General features: G+C 36.8%; 1 protein-coding gene across 4 annotated transcripts in view; it reads left to right on the forward strand.

The window, feature by feature from the left end:
- Wdsub1 (WD repeat, sterile alpha motif and U-box domain containing 1) overlaps positions 1 to 23,693 on the forward strand; it is a 72,734-nt gene that overhangs the window by 3,918 nt on the left and 45,123 nt on the right. For 2 of the 4 annotated variants that reach the window (XM_027937978.2, XM_027937979.2), the window contains exons 1-3: positions 16,201 to 16,601; positions 18,716 to 19,137; positions 20,990 to 21,174. In XM_027937978.2, coding sequence (XP_027793779.1) covers positions 18,740 to 19,137; positions 20,990 to 21,174 — 583 coding nt within the window. In that variant the 5' untranslated portion in view covers positions 16,201 to 16,601; positions 18,716 to 18,739. Of the gene's footprint in view, positions 1 to 16,200; positions 16,602 to 18,715; positions 19,138 to 20,989; positions 21,175 to 23,693 lie in introns of those variants that run through there. The other 2 variants (XM_071619159.1, XM_071619158.1) reach the window with 2 other exon arrangements.

A 23,693-nucleotide genomic window follows, 5' to 3' on the forward strand; every position in this document is an offset into this window, starting at 1 on the left:
AGACCACAGTTGGCCATTCACCCCAGACTGGGAAGAAACAGGATCTACATCTTCAGCCCTGTCTTCTGGGTACTGACAAGAGCTTCGGGATTATGTAGAGAAGAAACAAAAGGAAGATTGAGGCATAGAAAGAGATATGCAGAGTCAACAGTTTTGGTCAAACTATGGTATATCAGAATGATGGCCATGTGGAGCCTAGTCAAGCAATAAGAAAGTTGCTGCTCTTTGGGGGTAATTTTTATCACACATGTTTATCAGAGATATCTGTTCCTGGACTCCAAGCTGACTGCAGGAGAGGATAACTCAGAAAGAATAAGTCAGAAAGGCAAGATGAGTTAGCTAAGACAGTGACTGAGTTTTTTTTCAAGTTTAGGGCAATGACTGGAGACTTTAAGGTGTCACTCCAGTGGTGTGAAACAGGATATTGTAAAAGGTGGTGGTTGATTATGAAGTACCTGCAAATCCTTAACATATCTTATTAATTCTTATCTTGGTTTCTTCAGCCTTGAAGGAGGAGGAATACTAGCTTTTAACAAAAATACTCCTTAAATGATTAAGATGTCTATGTGTGGAGTAATAATCTAACCTAAAGTTTAAGGTAGGGAAGGATGCAGATGCAAGATAAATCGGAGATGTCAAGCTTTTATCCCATTTTCAGTTGTGCAAGGCATTTGCACGCCCAATGAAGAGTCAGCACTTATTTAGCAAAGGCAACTTCTACATCCCTGTAACAGTATTTTATGAGAACTGAAATTTCCTTCTCACAGGGATGCAACTTATTAAAAATACAGCATAGGGAAATGAGAAGGACTTATTTTCTAGGACTCCTGCTTCATTCAATAAGATCTCTTTTAGATATGCTTGGGTCACATTACAACTCTACCAGAAAAAAAAAAAAAAAAGTTTTTTTCTTAAAACCCAAGTTAAGTGACATAATGAATTACTCTTCTCAATTCCTGGCATATACTTCACATTGTTCTTGCCAAGCCTCTCTTATTTTTCTTGGTTCTTTACTTTCTCTCCAATTCCCTTTCCCCCATATATAACCATCTTTTTTAAAAATATATTTACTTTTAGTTGTAGTTGGACACAATACCTTTATTTTATTCATTTATTTTTATGTGGTGCTGAGGATTACACCATAGGGTTTCGCGCGTGCAAGGCAAGTGCTCTACCACTGAGCCACAACCCCAGCCCCCCCCATATATAACCATCTTTAATATGTCTTTCCAGCCAACCTTTTATGTATATATTTAGCCATATATGTCTTTAAATATGTATATGGGAATATGTGTATGTGTATGCATGAGCCCATACGCGCACTTGTGTATGTATAGATAGTGGTTTTTAAAACATGGGAGTTGAATTATGCTGTAAATCTTACTGTTTTTTATTGTGTATTTCTCTTGAATTGAAAAAAAATGTTACTTTTGATTCCTGCAAGTTATTCTCATAGTTAATATCACAGTTTACTTACAAATTTCACTACGAACAAAAATCTAAGTTGCCTGCAACCGTGTGTCACTGCTATATTACTGGCATGACTGACTGTTGTAATACATAACCCTGGATATGGAAGCCAGTTTCCAAGACAACCCCAAACATTCCTAGCCTTCTAGTTTCATGTCTCATATTGTATCAGGGTTAGTCTCTTTGACTACATCTGGCAGTGATGGCATGCAAATCCTAGATTGAGACATAAAATACATTTGTTCATTCTACCATGTTCCCTTGGATCAATTGCTCTGGGTAAAGCCAACCACTATATTATGAGGACATTCTAGCAGCCCTTTGGAATAGCCAGTCACTAGCACCAGCTTTGCTAGCCATGTGACTTATGCATCTTAGAAGTGATCTTCAACCCAAATCAAACATGACTGAAGCCCCAACCAGCATCTTTTTGGGGGGACCGGAGGGCAGTTAGTACTAGGGATTGAACTCAGGGGCACTCAACCACTGAACCTCATTCCCAACTGTATTTTGTATTTTATGGACAAGGTCTCACTTAGTTGCTTAGTACCTCACTTTTACTTTGAACTCACTATCTTCTGCCTCAGCTTCTGAGGCACTGAGATTACAGGTGTGCGCCACCACGCCCGGCTCCCAACCAGCATCTTGACTGCAACTTGAGAGACCCTGATGAGCCAGAATTTCACAGCTAAGCGATTCCTGAATTCATGACCCACAGAAACCATGAGATAATAAATGTTTGCTGTTGTTATAAACCCCTCAGTTTTGAGTAATTTGTTTGAACACAATAGGTAAATAATACACTGTGATTACAGTTTCTCTAAGAGCTATGTATAGGGGAAAATCCCTACATTGTTAGGTGTATTATTTTTATGTGGTGCTGAGGATTACACCATAGCTTTCCATGAGTTTGCCAATATTGCTGTCCATAGACAACTACAGCAGTTTACACTCCCATGGTAGTGTATAATGCAGCAGTGGTGTTACTGGAGCCAACATTAATTTATGAATCATCATAGCAAAAGCAGTATTTGAAAGTGTTGTAGATAGGGACTTGGTGAAATCCAGGGTTAAAGGAAAAACTGATTTAGATTTTTTGGACCTTCACAAAAAAGAACTTTGCACCTTAGCTTTTGAATCCAGGCAGAGGCAGTGACAAAATTAGTATCTGATATCTCTTTGTAGTTTCTCTACCCATCATACCCATGAAGATCATTTGGGCTGTTCTTACTGGGTACCTAAAGCAAAACCTTATGGGGTACACTAGAAATTGTATGTAATTCATTCTTTTAAAAAAAATTTAAATTGAGACAGTTTTTGAAACTAATAAGCTAAATTTCTAAGAATACCCTTATTCTCCCTGAACACCCATTATATCCTAAAAAATAGTTCTGATAATCATAGTAATGGATATCAAAGAATGCATTTTAATCTTGCAGAATTCAGTAGTGAATGATAAAGAGAAATAAGGCTTATATAGATTTGGGAATAGAACTTGGACTGAGGTAAAAGGAAAGTCCAATGAGTTCCATAGGTCACCAAAAGTTAGTTGTATGACATTGATTTACATGGCGATAGTAAAAGGCCTTGAAAGGCTAGGTACTTATTCCTTCAACTCACAGAAACTTTTTACAACTTATTATGAATGCTGGATGCAAAACTAAAACAATCTTTTATGTTCATTGTGCCAAATATCAATTCTTTTGAATGCCAAAGTGACTTGAAACAAATGCAGAGTCTATTCAGTCATTACACATTTTAATGTAGTCAAGCATGGTGTCACACACCTGTAATTCTAGCTTACTCAGGAGGTTGAGGTGGAGGGATCACCAGTTCTAGGCTGGGCTCAGCAACTATCAAGAACCTGTATCAAAATAAAAAGGGCTGGGGATGTAAGTCAGTGGTAGGGCAGTAAATTTTAAAAAATGTAAATATTGATAAATTGTTTTTTTAAAAAAAAAAAAAGCTAATTTCTAGTGTGATGGTGATGCCTGTGGCAAGATAATCACAAGTTTGAGACCAACCTGAGCAATTTACTGAAATCTAGTCTCAAAAATTAAAAAAGGGTTAGGGAAATGATTCTAGCAGAGCACTTACTTAGCATGTGAAGGTCCTGGGTTCAAGCCCCATTACCACTCATATATACACAAAAGTTATAGAATGTACTCTATTTCTGTTAAAATATATTTAATACAGGGCTAGAGTTGTGGCTCAGTGGTAGAGCACTTGCCTAGCACATATGAGGCACTGGGTTCAATCCTCAGCACCATATAAAAACACATAAAGGTATTGTGTCCATCTACAATTTAAAAAATTAAAATATATATATATATATATATATATATATATATATATATATATATATAGTAAATGTACTTTGCATGGGAAAATTCTGAAGGAAGTTTTATATAGTAACTTTTGGGTTTGATAGAATTTAGGAAAAATTTAACATCTCATCATCTGTATAACCTAACATCTCTGTAACGAATGTGCCTTACTTTCTTTAACATTTAAAAGTCACAACCAAGTATGGTAAATTTAGCTGATAGTGAAGAAAACTGAATAATGACATTTAAGAATTAAAAATTGACCTATGACATTACATATAATTGAGATGTGATTTATTTCAAATGTATTATCCTACCTCAGTTAAATACCTTTTTACTATACAGATATTTTCCCAAAGAAGTTTGATTGCCTGTTCTGTATCTGTTGTGTGTCTCTTCCTTCCTTCCACTTTTTTTTAGATATTGGTTGTCCATATGTATCAGGGTTAGGGTTTGATTAGTAAACCAACCATAGTAATTCCATTCTTCTTAAGAGTGATTGATTAGAGGAGGCATGTGATACAATCATGGGAAATGGAACATGAGGAAGAGTCTTCTGGGAGACTTCTGGAGAATTGTTCATAGAAGATCTATGTCCAAAAGGGACATAACTGCTCATCTTTGGAAAAGATTGTGGCCAGGGTGCTTAGAGCTGCTGTAGCCATCACTTAGTTGTGCAGTATAACCTGAAAGAAGACAAAAGTAACTCTGGAAGATGGGGGAGATGGGAGGGGGAAAGATGGCAAGAATTTGGGTTCTTTATGACACGAACCATCAAGTTAATTAACCTTGGAATCACACTGCCTCTGAACATTTTTCTAGGTGAGATAATTGGTTCATTTTATTGTATAAAGTCATTTATTTTGAAATATTTTGTTTCAGATGAAGACTTGTTTATTTATATATATATATATACACATACTGGGAGTTGAACCCAGGGGTGCTCTACCATTGGGCTACATTCCTAGCCCTTTCTATATTTCAAGACAGGGTCTTACTAAGTTGCCCAAGATGGGCTGAAACTTTCGATTCTCCTGCCTCAGCCTCCCAAGTTGCTGGGATTACAGTCATGCCCCATTGTGCTTGGCAGATGAAAGCATCCAGATACAGCCAGAGCTACGCCTTGTAGCTAAGCTTTTCAGGCTACATGCTGAACAACTCCAGAGCCTCCATTTTATCATGATATAGCTAGATGCATCATGATGAGAAAGCTAGTACAAATACTATTAATATTCATTGTCACCCAAATAAGTAAATTAAAGTTAGGACCCAAATATTTGTATTTGTCTTCAAAAATAGCATTCTTCATAACATGTTAAGACTGCTTTTCTTGGTTAGCTCAAATATTCTTTGTATGTATTTTCTACTAAAACACTCCAAAGCTTACTTGAGCATTGGTAACATTATGAAGTAACATCAAAATGATTATTTGTAGGAGGAGCATGCATTCTACTTTATTTAGATACAGTTCTATTGCTTTGGAATGAAAAAATCTAAGGAGAGTGAAAGCCAACTTTGCTTCTATACATGAGGAAGAATCGGGACTAACTAGAACCTCCTGCTCCAGGCAATGAGGCAACTGCATGAAATATATGAAGCAAATGTTTTCAGACACTAGGCTACAGGCACAGAATCCAATTTCTGAAATCAGAGTAATAAGTGAAGCAGGTCTTATGTTTACCCAAGCTTCTGCCTGAGGGTATGTTTTGGACTTAAGGAAAGATATTCCAGACAAAAGCACAGACATGACAGTGCTCAACTGAGTACAGATGGTCAAAGTTTACAAAGGCTGACTTTCCAGAAAGTAATACAAAGAAAAGAAGGATGACAATTTCTCTAACTTTTCACAAATTTTTCTGATTTAAGTTTTTTTTTTAAGATAGTAGCCATCTTACTAGACAATAATGAGATATAACATGTGGCTTTGATTTTTGTTTCCCTAATAATTAGCAGTGTTGAACATTAAAATATGCTTCTTGGTTGGGTATGGTGACACAAGCCTATAATCCCAGTGACTCGGGAGACTGAGGCAGGAAGATCACAAGTTCAAAGCCAGCCCCAGCAACTTATCAAGACCCTAAGCAACTTAGTGAGATCCTGTCTCAAAATAAATAAATAATTTGAAAGCAGGGGTGGGGGGTATTTAGTAGTTGGCTCCTGGTTTCATTCCACAGTTCCAAAATAAATAAAATGTGCTTGTTGACCATTTGTACAAATTTGAAGAAATCTCTATGCAACTTCTTTGCTTATTTTAAAATGAGGTTGTTTGTTTTTTGTTGTTGAGTTATACAAGTTATATATTCTAGATATTAAGCTCTTATCAGATAACATAATTTGATTTATATTTTATCTCATTCTATGAGTTGCCTTTCCATTCTGTTAAGTATGTCCTTTGATACACAGAAGTTTTTTGTTGTTGTTTTGTTTTTAATTTATTTATTTTTCTGTGCTGGGATTGAACTCTGGGCTAACACATGCTAGACAAGCACTCTATCACTAAGCTACATCCCCAGTCCTTTTTATTTTTTGAGACACGGTCTTACTAAGTTGCTCAGGCTATCCTTGAACTTGTGTTCCTCCCACCTTACTCTCTTGAGTAGCCGAGATTATAGGTATGCACCGTCACAACTGATCAAAGTTTTATTTTATTCATTTATTTTCTTTTGGTACCAGGGATTGAACTCAAAGAAGCTTAACCACTGAGCCATATCCCCAGCCTTTTTTTTATATTTTATTTGGAGACAGGTTCTCACTGAGTTTCTTAGGGCCTCACAAAGTTGGGGCTGGCTTTGAACTCATGACCCCCATCCTCTCCTATCTGCATAATTTGTTCTTCTCACAAGGATATCTAGAACATAGTATAATTTTTTTCCTCCAATCATACATATCTAGGTCTTCCCCTAATATTCTCCCTAGTCAAGTGGCAGTTACTTTTTTCTCTGAGACCCTATAGCATGTTATCACTATCAGAGCCATCATTACATCTATCATAACAAATTTTATACAGGCTGTCTGCTTGTCTTCACCAAACCTTGAGCTTCTTAAAAACCCTTCAAAGCATTTCTTTATGATTTCCCTGCTCAGTTATCACATCTGTCTATTGCAATTAAAACAGAGAAAGTGGTGGTAACATATACGTAGCACCATACTATTTAATATGAAGTATTTAATTTTCAGAACAGTCCCATTAGGTAAGTTCTGTTGTTAGCCTTGTTTTACATATGAGGAAACCAAGACTTATGAATGTTTGGTTACACAGCTAGTCAAGTATCAGAACCTAGGATTCAAATTCACGAACAACTAGCTCCACGGGAATGCTGTTAACACTAATCTATGATGCCACTAGAGAAGGGAATGGTTGGGCTAGTGAAATATAATATGACCCAAAGGCTTACCTACTTTCTTTTGGGCCTGGAAATGATTTTATCGGGGTCTTGAAGTTGGACAGACTCAGGGTTACTACTAATGTGTACCAATCTCTCTAGTCAAACCATAAACTAAAATATCAACTGAATTATAACGGGAGAGACCTCTTTGCAGTGACTTAGGAACCATGCCCTAGTTTCCAATGCCACACTATCTGGGAAAGAAAATTAATCACCTGAAATATACCAGATAAGCTTAGAGTCAACATAAAGAGAATGGGGTAGGGGGCAGTCCAGGGGCTTGAATTAGAGCAAATTACATTCCATGTTTTTGTGACTATATCAAAAAATGTATCCAAATGTTATATATAACTAAAAAGGATCAATTAGGAAAAAAGAGAATGTGATGAAATTGAGCTATGTTTTTCCCAAACATTTGTAGGTCAGGTGGACTCCACCCTTCTCCACACTACAGCAAAGCTGATGACACCCCCATATCTGACAACTCCTGGGGCTCTCAGACAATGCCTATTAAATGGCACATTTTGTCTCTCAAACTCCCCCTTTGCTTAGTTCCATGATGCTTAGCACCAGTTTTTGCTCCTGAAAATTGTAATATCTCAACTTTCTTATGACATTTTCTGTTCTGCCTCTTTGTGCTTAGATAACTGCTGGCAATTATGGAAATTTACAAAGCTCATGCTCTTGGTATACACTTATGAATTCTTGCCATTTTGTGTGAATTGAATTGTTTTTCTTTCAAAGTTTCTGGAAGCCACTAGAACTCACATTCCCTATCACTAGGGTGTGTGTTGTTATTGGTTGTGGATCAGCCATTTTTGCCTGATGTAGTTCCTCATATTTTTAAACGCCTGACATTTAACGTAGTGTCTGACATATTAATTAAAGATGCCCAGTAAAACTTCGCCAATAAAGTCTTCTCGTCAAGGAAGATAAGTCAGAAGAATGAGCCACACATTTTGGGTTTTTGTTTGATTTTGTGATGCTGGAGATCAAACCCAGGGTTTCACAACTTTTAGACAATCACTTATGAAGTACATCTGCTGAGGTACATCCTCAGCCCAAGCCACAGATTCTTAAAGTAAGGCCAAAATTGGTGTTCTAAATATCTTTTAGAAAGCAGCTACACTGAAATAAATGTTTAGCTTTTCGAAATGATCGCTTTGAAAACACTAGTTTTGTACATATATATTGGATGATGTTTCATGAAATATACAGTCAGATTATAATCATATTTTGAAGGCTAATGTTGCTTTGATAGAATACAGTTGCTTCCTGAGACATATTGAAGAGACTTGTGTTTATAATAAAGGGCCTAAAAATAAACATCCCAGATGAATACAGTGAGTGAAAAAACAATGGATTCATACAAAGTAGAAGTTTGTTGTAATTCTCCAGATTGCTTTTCTCTGCTCTCTAACTTTGATCTCATTCCCTTTAAAGGAACACAGCGCCTGCCATCTGGTAGAGTCATGAATGCCATAAAATCAAATACTTCCATTTTCCCATCTTCCTGCACACACACGATGGGATTGTATTTCCTATTTCACTATTCTTGAGTGGGGCCATGTGACAAGCTAGTTTAGGCCCAAAAGTTCTGAATGCAAGTATCATGTAGTCTACTTCTGGCCAAGCATTTAATTTTTGCTTTTCCCTCTAGCACAGCAACTACTGTTCATATGGCTTCTGTTCTGTTAGTCTAGGTTCCTGATTAGGTATGATGAACAGAATTCCTTACCAATTCATAATGGACATACAGCAGGAGCAAGAAATAAACCTTTGTTGTTTTAAGTCACTGAGATATTAGATTCCATTATAACTGCATCATATCTTAGGATATCCTAACTAATACTCACAGACTGGCTACCAAACGATTGGAATATAAGGGTGAAGAAAAGTGGACCTAATAGGCCCACTTTAATATCCTTAAGAAGGTGTCCTAGAGGGCTGGGGCTGTAGCTTAGAGGCAGAGCGCTTGCCTAGCATTCGTGAAGCACTGGGTTTGATCCTCAGTTTCACATAAAAATAAGCAAATAAAGGCATTTTGTCCATCTACAGCTACAAATTTTTTAAAAAAAGAAGAAGATATCCTAGAAAAGAACTAGGTTGCACAATAGAGGAATATATGATAAAAGATGAAGAGGATATTAGAAAAGCAAATAGACCAAACTGGAGTGATCTGTCATGGTCAGTAAAGACTGCAATATATTTTACCCTAAGTTCAAAGGAAAGATGTGTAATGATAAAAGACATGACTATACCAAGAAAAATGAAGGGGCTAAAGTGGCTTTTGACCCAGTAAAATTCTGGACCATTACAGACTTGTGTATATATGCTATTATCTCCATCTCTCCACTAGAGCAGAGTGGTAGGAGTAGTAGATTTTATTAATGGGTTTCAGGCAAAGCAGTGCTTAAGAGGAATTTTCATAGTTGTAAATGCCCATGTGGAAAAAAATATAGAAAGATTACAAATCAGTGGCCTAACTTTCCACTAGAAAAAGAGCAAAATAAACTTAAAGTGAGCATAATGAAGGAAATAATGATTACAGGAAAAATTAATGAAACATAATACAAAAAAATAAAGAAAATCAATAGAACCAAATCTGGTTCTTTGAAAAGATCAGCAAAACAGAAAACTTTAGCTATACTGATTGAGAAAACAAAGGCTTACATTACTAAACTCAGAAATGAAAGAGGGTCAATGCTACTGACCTTCCACAAATTTTAAGTGAATATTATGAGCTGGGTGCAGTGGTTTACATTTATAATCCCAGTGATTTAGGAGGTTGAGGCTAGAAGATTGCAAGTTCGAAGCTACCCTGGAAAACTTAGTGAGACCCTGTCTTCAAATAAAAATTTTAAATACAGGCTGGGGATATAGCACCCCTGGGTTCAATCCCCAGTACTGAAGGCGGATGGATGTACTGAACAAATGAATGCCAACAGATTAGATAATTTAGATGATAATGGATAAATTCCTAGAAGAGACAAAGTTCTACAACTGAGAGGCAGTAAAGCTAAGCAGGTGTTCATCAATGTTATGTGCTGCAGTCCGGCTGGGCACAATTCAGGAGCCACATGTCAAAAGAAACAAACTTTATTTTTAGAAAACACATGCCAAACCACACAGCTCTTCAGGAAAACCTTCAGAGCCCAATTGCCACCACTGGCTTCCCACAAGCCTCTCAACCTCCCCCACTCCTCCTGCTCTTGAGGCCGATTGGCTGGGTTGTGTGGGTGGAGCCAAAAAAAGTCCCCCAATGAGCAGCTCCCTGGTCTGAAAGGGTGGGGAAACAACCCAATGAGCATCACCGCAGAGTCAGTTCGCAGCTAGAAGTTTGCTGGGGCCGCTGTGAGCCAATCATCAGCTGGCAGCTGGAAGTTTGCTGGCAGCTGGAAGTTTGCTGGGGCCCCTTCTCAACAGTTTCGGTTTAGATTTAAAAAAATGTCCCCCAAAGAGATCCATGTGTTAGGCAATGTAGCAATGTGCAGAGATGAAAACATTGGATTATGATAGCTGTAAACTCAACAGTGCTGTAATCCATTTGATGGGTTAATAATTTGAATAGTGGGTGGTAACTGTAGGCAGGTGGGGTGTGGCTGAAGGAAGTAGTCTCTGGGGACTTGGCCTTGAACTATATCTGTCCCTGTCCCCTTCTCTGCCTCTCATTTCTCTCTTTGACTGCAATGAGCTGAGCAGCTTTCCTCTGCTACACCCCTCCACTATGATGCTTCTGCCTTGGAGACAGACAACCATGGACTGCACCTCTGAAACATTTTCTCTGAGTTGTTCTTGGTAGGTATTTTGTTCACAAGCGACAGAAAGTTAACTAGCCTAAGGGACAAGAACACAGAGCTGTATCAGATTCCAAATCAGTCTGGCTTATGAAAGAAAGGTGTGGGGGGGGGAATCCTTGACAACAACGAGGTTGTAGCTGCAGTTTGAGAAGCAAGCTTGGGAAAAGACAGGAAGAAACAGTCCTCTCAGTCTCAGCAGCAGGAACTTCAGCAGAGCCTCTTTAAGGCCCTGCCTTTGGAATAACTAGAATATTTCCCTGTATCCTGGTGATTGTAAAAACACAAATTCCTACTGGGAGTAGTGGTGCATCCCTGTAATCCCAGCAACTTGGGAGGCTGAGGCAGGAGGACTGCAAGTTCAAAGCCAGCCTCAGCAACTTAGCGAGGCCCTAAGCACCTCAGTGGGACCCTGTATCACAAAGTAAAACATTAAGGGCTGGGGTTGTGGTAGAGCACATGCTTTGCCTAGGATGTGCAAGGGACTGGGTTCAATCCCCAGCACTACAAAAAATAAATAAATAAATGAACAAAATAAAGGTATTGTGTCCATCTACAACTAAAAAAAAAAAAGATTTTTTTAAAAAATAATAAAACATTAAAAAGGCTGGGGATGTGACTCAGTGGGTAAGCCCCTCTGGGTTCAATCCCCAGCCCCCCCACCCAAAAAAAAAAGATGCAAACTCCTAGGAGAGACTGACCAACTGTATACTTCACCCTGGCACATTGCATAATGGGGATACAGGGGAGGAGGTGCCAGCGAGGGCATTTTTAACAGTGCTACTAGGATCTCATGGAATGGGAGAGTAGCAATTCCTCAAAGGAAGAAGTGGATGCTGTCACCCAAGAAGAGGAAAGAATGCTCTGCAGGAAAAATATCAAGTATCCACTATAGTGTTTCTAGGCAATGCTAAAGAATTTAGAAATTAGTTACCATGCATTGGGTTCCTATGCACACAATCTAGTGTTTTCCAAAAGTGTGTTCCATGGAATTTTTATGAGAGAGTACATGAAAAGATCAAATTAAGTTTGGGAAATGCTGAGCAAATTATTACTCCTCTAAGAGAATTATGGATATTTGCGGAATAAAGTCTAAGAAGTTCTTCAGTAGAGAAACTTATTTAACTCTTCATGTCTAAATTTAATTATAAAAATCCTCATTTAAAAATATCAACTAATCATTAACATCCTATAAAAGGTATCTGAAATACTCTTCGGAATTGTTGAGTCGTCATTTAATTCTAAGAAACTCTGCAAATCAAGTATTTTTATTCTCATTTTATAGATGAGAAAGGTTTACACATGAGATAAGCAAAACTCAAATTTATTAACAAATAAGCAAGCAAGCAAAACAACAAAAATCCCAATATTTCTTCATGCGTGAGTGGCAAAGTTCTGGGAGAGCATATAGGATGGAAAATATTCTTTCAGTCATTTTTGAAAAATATAATCTGCAGTAGGTGACATTTAATTATATATTTTAAAATCTGATAATTGTCTTTTCCTCTTCAAGTTACAAAAAGAAAATAAAACTAAAGGAATATCTTGATCTTCTTAATTGTGTTTGTGTGTGTAATATTGAAGATTGAACCTAGAATCCTCTACTCACTAACCTACATGCCCAGCTCTTTTTCTAATTACATTTTTTTAGTATTAATTTTAGCTTTCATTCTTACTTCAATTGACATTTAAAGGAATTGTAACTGTATTTTGAGACAGGATCTAAGTTGCCAAAGATGGCCTCAAACTTGTGATCCACCTGCCTCAGCCTCCCATGTAACTAGGATTGCAGACATGTGTCTCTATGCCCTATTATCTTGATTTTCTTTAGGCCAAAAATCAGTCAACTGTTGGAAAGTCATTACTGAAAATATGGAGAAATATTAATACCAAATAATCTGGTTAGAGACCTAATTCTATTTGGCCAATTGATTGACAAGATACTACAGGATCCTGAAGACTAGCATCAAAATATTGTATTCCAGACTACTATGGGCAATAAACTGAAAACATGATTTGTTAATTCTTAAGGTGAACTATTAATTGAATTTGATTTATCAGTGTCTGTAATAATTTCTTCTTTAGGTAATCAAAATCATGCATCTGGAACTAAAAATGTATTTTAAAAAATGCCTTCTTAACATCTTGATTTTTCTTAAAAGCATTAATAATACTGGGAAGTAAAAACAATGAAAAAACTCTTGCTACTTTGTTGGTACACCAGAACTATGGATAGTTTAATGGAAAGACGGCCAGTTAGAAAGCATAAAGTTTATTTAATGGCAAATGATAATGGGGAACTGAGAGAACATTACATGATTTCGAAGATAACACAGCATAGCCCAGAGTTACTGCTTCCCAGATCCCCAGAGTTCACCACTGTGGATGGTGCTTTATTGCATCAGATGTGAGAAAACTCCTGGGCAATTTTCAGGCATGTCTTAAAAAGCTTTTTAGAATGCATAACATACATGTAAATACAAATGCATATACCATATGTGTTAGACCAAATATGCTTTTTAAACTAAACACTTCAAGGGAGTTTTTATACCTTGAATTTTACCTTTCCCAACATTTCAGAAACTCTGATGTCAGGTTTGCTGTTAAGCAAAACAACCCCAATATTCTCTGATTATTTATTGTGAAACTGGCATTTCCTAAGTTCATGCCTCAGCTTAAATAAGTCCAGGCTTCTGGCTTACTTAGGACCCATTCCTGCACCCATCTTTCAGTTTCCCCAGTGCCTATCATTTCTCTCTATCTTCTGAGCTACTTTTTTTTTTTTTTTTTTAACTAGGGATTGAAGCCAGAGGTGCTTTATTGCTAAGCTACATCCCCAGCCCGATTTTGTAATTTCTTGAGAGACAGGGTCTCACTGAATTGCTTAGTGCCTCACTTTAAAAAAATATATATTTATTTTTTTAGTTTTAGGTGGACACAATATCTTTATTTTTATGTGGTGCTGAGAATCAAACCCAGTGCCTCACGCATGCTAGGCAAGCACGCTACCACTTGAGCCACATCCCCAACCCCTGGCTTTGAACTCATGATCCTCCTGAGCTGCTGGGATTACAGGCATGGTACGCCACTGTGCCTGGCCTGGACCACACACTTTAATTAGTGCCTAACCAATTGCTTCACACCTATTCTGTTCCCATTGCAATTGTATTTTGAGAGCATGTACTGCCTACTATCTAATTGAAAATTAGCTTTCCTTTAAATGTATCATTGAAAATTTCTATCTTCCTCAAGTAGAATTATTATAAGAAGCAGGATTTTTCTTATTAAACAAATATACAATTAAAGTCAGGAATGCATAAAATATGTAAATATTTAATACCTTTAAGTTCCAAGAACTCTGTGTCCTGAAATAAGATGATCCAAGATCTCTATAAATTCCTATACTGGGGCTGGTTCTGTGGCTCAGTGGTAGACTGCCTACCTCGCATGTGTGAGGCAATGGGTTCAATCCTCAGCACCACATAAAAATAAATAAAGATATTGTGTACATCTACAACTAAAAACTATTTTTAAAAATTCCTATATATTATCTTTATAAATTGTTTCAATTTATAAATTTATAAATTATTTACAGAGTGTATTAGCAAGATATTTTAGAATATCTCCCAAACTGCAATCTTGTAGGCTAGAGATCATCTACAGTAGGACTTCCTTCTCTGAAACTGCAAGAGGTGGCAAAGATGGCCTTATTGGCTGTAAGGTCATTGTGTTAAACTGTTGGTATGTGTAGGCAGAGGTCTCTTAAATATATTTTATTGAAAGAATAGTATAACCAGTTTGCTCATCACATTAGTGAAGAGAAAGTATTATTTAAGTTTGACAAGAACATGGAGAGACAAGAACCACTATGTAATGCTCAAAAAGCAAAAATCTTTACACCGTTATGCTCAGTATTTCCATTCCCATATAACAATATCCTAAGTATATGTTCATAAATGTGGATAAATATTTATGTACAAAACAAAACCATAAAGATTTATGTAAAAAGATGTTTAATACAGCATTAGCTATACTAAGAGCATGTTGAATAATGTTGAAACCACCATCTAGCAATAAGGAAAATGTTATATGAATTAGGCTGTGTTTCCATATTAGGCATTAGAAAAAAATAAATAAAGCTAATGAAGAAATTTTAAGCATGGAAAGTGCTCAGGATACAAATTCCAATGTTAAAAAAGCAGTTTGTGAGAAGTTTTTGTCAAATTGTTGATATTTACCTGAGCAAAGGAAAGAAACTATTATAACTATATATTATAACTATATATGAGGGTTTTTTATCTTTGAGTGGTGTGATTATTAGCTATTTATTTTCTTATTTATATCTTCTACATTTTTTTTTTACAGAGAGCCTTATTATTTATATGATCACAAACTTGATTTTGAAAAATACTGTTTGGCAGTACTTTAGAATGTAATTAGGTGTTCAAGGTCTACAATCATGATACACTCTGATAATTTAAAAATCACAAGAATTTCACAAAATCATGAATTTTGATTTTTCCATTACCCTTTAGTCTTCCATTACAATCATCGTCCATGATCTTTAAATGTGAGCATTTTTAGGTTAATACTCTTCAAATGTATGTCTTTGGTTTCCTAGGGCTGATATATTTTAATGTACTGGTAGGGCAATTGTGTAGTCAATTACCCATGGGAACCCGCAGTCTACAATGGGGAAAGGCTGAAGAAATGCACAATGGGTCAGGGGATACATGGATAGCCACTGGGCCCAGTCTGGTGGGTAGGGAAACCTCAGGACTGGGTCAGGGGGTTTAGTAGCCAGTGCAGGACAGACAGCTTTGGGAAACCCAGGCATGCAGGCAATGGCAGAGGACACTGCGTTGAGGACACCGAAGACTAGCATAAACAGAAGAAACCAATTGAAAAGTCTCAGAGGAGAACCAAGACAGTGTAGGCTGGAAAAATATAGTAAGGCAAAGGGAGATTTAAAAATTTTAAGGTGGGATACATATAGATGCGGTGTCCCTTCATAAGCACATTTCAGGGATTCATTCATGAATACTGTTTGGCAGTACTTTAGAATGTAATTACGTGTTACATTCAACTGAGAAAAAACTGCTACCTAAAGTCTCAGAAGTCCGAACTCACCTCTACCGCGCACTCCAGAATACTGAGGAGCGCTCTCAGTCCGAGGCAATAGGGCACGCATGCGCCGAGCAGCCCTGAGGGCGGGGCCTGTTTCCGCCGGTGATTTTCCCTGGGCTGAGGCCTTGCGGGCCTCACCTGTACCTGACGTGACTTGCGCCACCCGCCCGGCACGGTCCGCGCCCTCCCGTTCGTCGTGGTGAGCGAGGCCGTGCCCACTGACCGGCTTCGCCGCGGCTACCCGCCCTTAGTGCTTCCTTGTTGGCGGCGTGTGAACCATTCGGTGTTCCGGAATCGGTTCTCAGCATACCGGACCGGACCGGGACCTCGACGGCAGGGACGCGCTGTTGTGCCGCCTCGGCTGGCAGGTGCGGGTGCAAGCCCCAGCCCAGAGCAGGGCGAGTCAGCCGCGCGGTAAACGCGCGCTCCAGAGGCCTCCTCCTCCCAGAGGCCAGCCGGCTCAAGAGTTGGGCAAACTCTTTGGTGCAAGGGAAGTAAGTCGCGGGCTTTATTTTAGGGGTGTCTGGCGCCTTTAGGGTTTGGTTTGTATTGGACGAGGATGCTTGCGTGTGTCCACCGTGGCTTACTGAGCGAGTTTGCCCCGAGGTGTAGCGTTAGCATGACAGCTGAGCCCGGGCGGGACGCCCACATCTGTGACAGGTAGAGAGAGGTAGGCTTGAATGCGCTTTTCAGACCTACGTAGCGGGTCACCATCCCTTGCTTCTAAGGCTGTACCGCCTCACACCGCCGAAGGGGCCGAGTGCCACGAAGTGGTGGGAGCCAGAGTGAGTTTGGGAAATACCCTGTGTGCACTCGACAGTTGGGATTTGGAAGTTCTCCAGAAAGCACCACCTGATCTTCATTGCTTTCAGCGCAATAATACAGGCGATAATCTACCAGAATTTTTTATGCTTCCTGCCCTCTCTGAAACTATTTGACCAGAAAAAGAGCCTGAACTTTTGGGATAAGATGAAGATGGGGAAAGTCATGACTATTTTTTTTTTTTAATTTTCTTTCTTTGTTTTTAAAGTAGAGATTTCTGTAAATAAGACCAGAGAATCTTACAGGCCAAGGTTATTCTCGTCCTTCAGGGCTGAATACTGCCTCTTTCTACACCATTTTTCCACTGCGAAGAACTTAAAAAAAAAAAAAAAAAAGTTTTGATGGCTTTATTTTCTAATTATATTCCATATATAGCATTTCAAGGCTAAAACTCACTTGGATTTAACAAAAAAAAATATTCAACACATAGTTATTTGAACACATAATAGGGGCTGAGGCTGCTGTGGTTACAGAGTGAGCAAGATAGATTAAATACCTCCTCAAGAACATGTTCTAGTGTCTTGAGACAAATAATTCAACAAAATATCTGATAGTGGTAATTGCTACACTGATAATTAAAATGGGGGTGATGTCTTAACTAAGAAAGTGGCCACTTCAGCTAGGGTAACCATTTCTGAGGGACATTGAATTTGAGATTTCAGTGAGCAATAGGATCCCAATAGTAGAGGAGAAATTATTTCAGCTCAAGCAAACTGCTTTATGAAAATGAAAGAATAGAATGAGTTTGGCCAGGGAGTTGAAATTTGAGAAGTTGGCAAGCAAAAATCAAATCATTTAAGGTTTTATGAGTCATGGGGAGGAGTTTGGATATTATTATTATTATTATTATTATTATTATTATCATCATCATCATCATCATTATCATTATTAGTGATGGTAGTGATACTAGGGTTTGAACCCAGGGGTGCTTTGCCACTGAGCTATATCTCTAGCTCTTTTTATTTTTCTATTTTGAGACAGTATCAATAAGTTGCTGGAGGTCTCACTAATTTGTTGAAGCTGGTCTCAAACTTGAACTTTTTGATCCTCCTGCCTCAGCATCCCAAGTTGCTGGGATTACAGGCACGTGTGTGCCACCATGCCTGGCTAGATTTTATTTTAAATTCATAAATTTGTTTTTGAGTATAGTCTCTCTTTTTTTTTTGCCACTCTTGATTTCCTTGACTTGTTCAGAATTAGTTACTCATCTCAAGTTTTTTGTACCTTACACTTTATCCGACATGATGACAAATCACGATAACGTGGCTTTCAACACAGCCACTTAAATTTTAATTTTTGTTAGTTTTTTTATGTAAAACCTACAGTTGCATGTTAAAGGCAGAGCAAATAGCCTTAGCTCCACCCAGTGGAAGGAGCAGCTGAGACAGTGTTAAGAAAGTGAAGAATATTTTTGAGTTGAGATCTAAAATGAGGCAATGTTGAGAATTAGGGAAGGGCTTTCAAAGATGAAATAAGTTCCTGAGGTTTTGAAAGCTCAACATCCGATTGGTTTGAAGTTATTTATCAAGGTTCTTTGTCAAGAGTTGTGGAGCTTTATTGATATGACCATGGTAGGTATGCTCATCATCAGAGGTTATAGTCCTGTAAATATTTTATGTTCCTCCAAATTATCCTCATCCTAGGTAATGGATTTTCCTTCAAAAATATTAATATATTTCTTTTTTTGATTTTGAGCAAATTCTTTGATTTTGACTCTTATATTGACTTGAGATGCCATTATTTGTTTCCTAGGGTTATGTAATCTTTACCTATTTAAAAATTGCAGGTGGTTTTACTTTAAATAAAGAATATGGTGAAACTCATTCACACACTAGCTGATCATGGTGACGATGTCAACTGCTGTGCCTTCTCCTCGTCCCTCTTGGCTACTTGCTCCTTGGACAAAACAATTCGCCTGTACTCCTTAATTGACTTTACTGAACTGCCATACTCTCCATTGAAGTTCCACACGTATGCTGTCCACTGCTGCTGTTTCTCTCCTTCAGGACATATTTTGGCATCATGTTCAACAGATGGTACCACTGTCCTGTGGAGTACTCAAAATGGACAGACTCTGGCAGTGATGCAACAGCCTGGTGGTAGCCCCGTGAGGGTTTGCCGGTTTTCCCCAGACTCCACTTGTTTGGCATCGGGCGCAGCTGATGGAACTGTTGTTTTGTGGAATGCGCAGTCATACAAGTCATATAGGTATGAATATTTAAATCGTTTTCATTTTTAGCAAGATGTAAAAAAGCAGAAAGCAAAATATTTTAATGATCTTCTGAAGCAGGTAGTTGTCAAACAGCATAAGGAAAAATATATTTTTAATATAGTTTTTATAATGTTATATCTTTATTTATTTATTTATTTACTTATTTATTTGCAGTGCCGAGGATCAAACCCAGTGCCTCACACATACTAGTCAAGCACTTTATCACTAAGCTACAACCCTAGCCCCAGGAATAATATTTTGACCTATTTGTTGAAAGTAAAAACAAACAAACAAACAAATGTTTAATATGATTCTTGTGGTAGTTTTGTTTGCCTTTGAGAGAGTTTTAAATTTCCAATATTTTTAAAGGTAAGGGTTAATCTTCTTAGACTTTTGTAGATTTTTGCTATAAGTATTAGGCAAAGAAAGTAGCCTTTTGAATTAGGCTCAGTAATTTTAGGCTTATTTTTGTCACTTATTTTTTCAATAGTAAAGTATTGGTAGGTAAATCCTGCTGAGGAGATACAACTAGTTCCCTAGCTAGAATTCTTGCTGAGTAGATTGACCAAGCCTGGAAGAAAGAATGTAGTGACTATTTCTGCAAGGGTTGTGGGGCCAAGGGCATGACCCACCTAAAAGACTCTTTTGGGGAAAAAAAATACATCAATCAATTTACACTAGTGATATTATGTTGCAACTTACCAAATTAAAACCATAAATTTTTATTTATATTAGTGTAAAATGTACTAGAAGTTACACTTTTAAGTAACATTAAGTACATTAAAAACAGAGACTTTCATTCTTACTGAGTTAAAATAACCTAATGTTCCTATCCCTTCTCTTATTCCCTGTCATTCAGAGCACAAATGTCAGAAGGTCAACTGTTGCTCATTTAAGTTTAGGTGTTACGGTTTAAGAAGCTGTTGTGTTTTAAGTGGTGTTATATAAACACTTAGCTTGATGGGAAAGCATAAAAGCAAAATGTATTTTATATGAATAAAATTCATCTCATAGCCAAGGAATTTTTTTTGCACTTATTAGGTGATGACTTCTGTCTTTATAGCATATCTTCCCCAATGTATATAGTTCTCATCATTCTATTTTTTTCTAATTGAGAAAATAATATTGTCTGCATAGTGCTTTCCTCTTTTTCCAAGAGATGGTAATTTTTTCATAACATTTTCCTTTCAAATAAAAGCCCTACTATTGCGTCTGGGTGATTTTAACACAGAAGTTGCAAGTGCTTTTGACCTCAGTAACTTGTTTTTCCATTTAAATAGTTTCATATTACTTTTTTTTTTTTTAAGTACTGGGAATTGAAACCAGTGTCACTCTGCCATTGTGCTACATCCCCATTCCTTTTTTATTTTGAGATTGTCTTGTAAGTTACTTAGGCTGGCCTTGAACTTGTGATCTTTTGCCCCATCCTATGTTGCTGGGATTACAGAAGTGTGCCATGGTACCTGGCTTCATATTACCTTTTTAAAAATATGGCTATGGTTATTGTTGATTGTAATTGCTCTTTTTTAAAGTTTTGTAGATTTTAATGTGTTCATAGTGGCTTGCCAAATAGAAAGATATGGAGAGATGTGGACATTGGTTCATATTCCTATAATTTACACTTGAACACTTTAAGATGTTTAAATCCTCCTATAACTTTAGAAAGCACATCTCAGTTTATAACACATAAATGATACTTTTTTTTCTGTAGGCATCAGGTTGCCCTTTCTCTTTGCTGAAGTGATAGCCATTTACCCTCTTTCTGTTATATTATGTTGCTGTTAGAGATTGTAATATAAAGTCAAAGATGCTCTGAAATGAAAACACCCCTTTTTGCTTTTATTTCAGATGCAGTAGTGTTAAGGATGGCTCCTTGATGGCCTGTGCATTTTCTCCTAATGGAAACCTCTTTGTCACTGGCTCCTCATGTGGAGATTTAACAGTGTGGGATGATAAAATGAGGTGTCTGCATAGTGAAAAAGCACATGATCTTGGTATAACCTGCTGCGATTTTTCTTCACAGCCAGTTTCTGGTTAGTTATTTTATCCTTTCAAGCACTAGAAATTCCTGTTTGTAATTTGTGTAACTTTTTGCCCTTTCATTCATTTTCATATTGTCATTAGTAAATTTGTTCCTTTTGAGGAATCATCTTTTCTCTCTTTAGATTAAAAAAACACGATTTTTAGTATATGTAAGGGATGATTTATCTTGGTATAATACATTCAGATTCCTAGAATATGGCAAGTTAGAGGATTTGACCCCATTGGTTTTACTGTAATTTTTTAAATACACTAGATTGATACTCAGATAGAAATGTGAAGTTAAAAAGTTGGAAATGAGCTGCATTTCCCATTTACTTATTTGATTTTTCAAAAACTAACTTTTTAAAATAAAATGATGACAACCTAATTTAAAAAAAAAAAAGATTAAACAAAACTCCCGAATTATAGACTCTTGGTATTAAACAGATAATTGGAAAGTTTCCCTTTTCTTTTTCATTCTCTATGTGAGAATGGAAATTCTGCTTTTGCTCTCTCCAGACTTGTTTGCAGATCAGTATTGTCCATAGCAATGTAATGAGAGCCACATAGGTAAATTAAAAATTTCCTAGTAGATGGAATTAATTTAAGTAATGTATTTTTACCCGATATATCTGTTGTATTATTTTAATAATTGATAATAGAAATTATTAAATATTTTTCCTTTTTGTAATAAGTCTTCAAAGTCTAGTGTGTATATTGTCTCACATTTCAGTTTGGACTAACTACATTTCAAATGTTCAGTACCCATATATGGCTAGTTATTACCTTATTGTTCAGCAACTCGTCCAGATAGTAGATAGTATGTTTTCAGCATTCCATATTTCAAACCCATCAATGATTTAAGATATAATTAAGGTAAGATAAAGTCCCAAATCCAAAGGGCAAAGCGAGTAGGAACCTTGCATATTCTATTTCAATTTAATCTTAAATCATTCTTGGCCTCTAGCATTCTCTTTTGCCACACTGGTATTTCTTTTCTTTAAATTATTTTTTAGTTGTAGTTGGATACAATATCTTTATTTATTTATTTTTACGTGGTGCTGAGGATCGAACCCAGGGCCTTGTCCAGCGCTCTACTGCTGAGCCGTAACCCCAGCGCCACACTGGTATTTCTTTTTTCCAAGGATTTTAAATGTGACCCTTCACATGGTTTTCTCTTTAGTCATGCTTTAGCTGAAAAATCACTTCAGATGACCCCTCCCCTGCTTTTACTCTTTGCATTAAATCTATCATTTTGATATAATCTTTTATTTGTATACTTTATTTTTCTTACATAGTGCTTACAAAAGTATCACAGTTTTTAATTACATATTTAATCATATGGTAATTTTTTTGGTTTTAATTTTTGAAATGGGTTCTCTCTATATTGCCCAGGCTGGCCTCAAACTCCTGGGCTTAGGTAATTCTTTTGCTTCAGCCTCTTGAGTACCTGGGATTATAGGTGAACCCTACTGCTCCTGGTTTATACATGGATAATGATTAATGGCATTTTTCCTATTAGCATGTAAGTTCCATGCAGATATGCTTGGGTCTATATTCTTCATGTTGGCTGGAACACTGTGCCGTGAAATGTAGATAGGCCTTGAAATCAAGGTACAGATTGGTGAGCAGTATTTCTTTCAGTTTTTCACTGAAATTTTTAATTTTTTAGTCTTTTAACATCATGTAGCAGATTAATATATTTTCTTTTCTCCTATTAGGGAATTAATATTAATTCCCTAATTTGATTTATTTTAATATATTGTTTTATGCTGTTTTATTCTAAGAATAATGGCTTATTTATAACAAGAACCATTTCTTCCATCTCTGGGGTACCTTCTCTACACCTTTTTTAAAATTTTTTTTAATTGTAGATGGACACGATACCTTTATTTTTTTATTATTTATTTTTATGAAGTGCCAATTATCGAAACCAGTGTCTCACACATACTAGGCAAGCATGCTACCACTGAGCTACAACCCCAGCCCTCTTCTCTGTATCTTGTAGGCACTCAATGAATTGTTAAAAATTATATAAACATGGGGACTATTTAGGTTTCTTCTTCTTCTCTTCTCTTTTTTTTTTTGGTTCTGAGTGATCTGAAAGTAGATTTTCAATGAAATACCATTATTGTAGTAGCTAGTATTTGAGTAAACTATCAGCCATTTTTGAGGTCAGGAAAGGTTCACTAAACCAAGGCCAAGATTCTGAAGCAATATGCATATCCCTATCCTATCTTTACAGTGTATTTCAAAGTAACATTTCTCTCAGTATCATTTTGATCTATGTTCTTTCTTCAGTGCTTCTGTTGAAATAGATACTGGCCTAATATGTGCATTCTCTGAAGCAGACTGATATATACTTTAAAAGTGATTATTGTGGGAATTTATGGAAACTACTTACTTGAAAGATAAAGCATATAATTTTAATTTGTTAATTTGGTGTATGTTAATATCTATAAAATTTACAACATATTGGCTCTTCTTATGAAATTTTGCTCAAATAAGGAAAAATAATCACATTTGTGCT

This window comes from Marmota flaviventris, chromosome 11 (assembly GCF_047511675.1).
Source record: "Marmota flaviventris isolate mMarFla1 chromosome 11, mMarFla1.hap1, whole genome shotgun sequence".
NCBI lineage: Eukaryota > Metazoa > Chordata > Mammalia > Rodentia > Sciuridae > Marmota > Marmota flaviventris.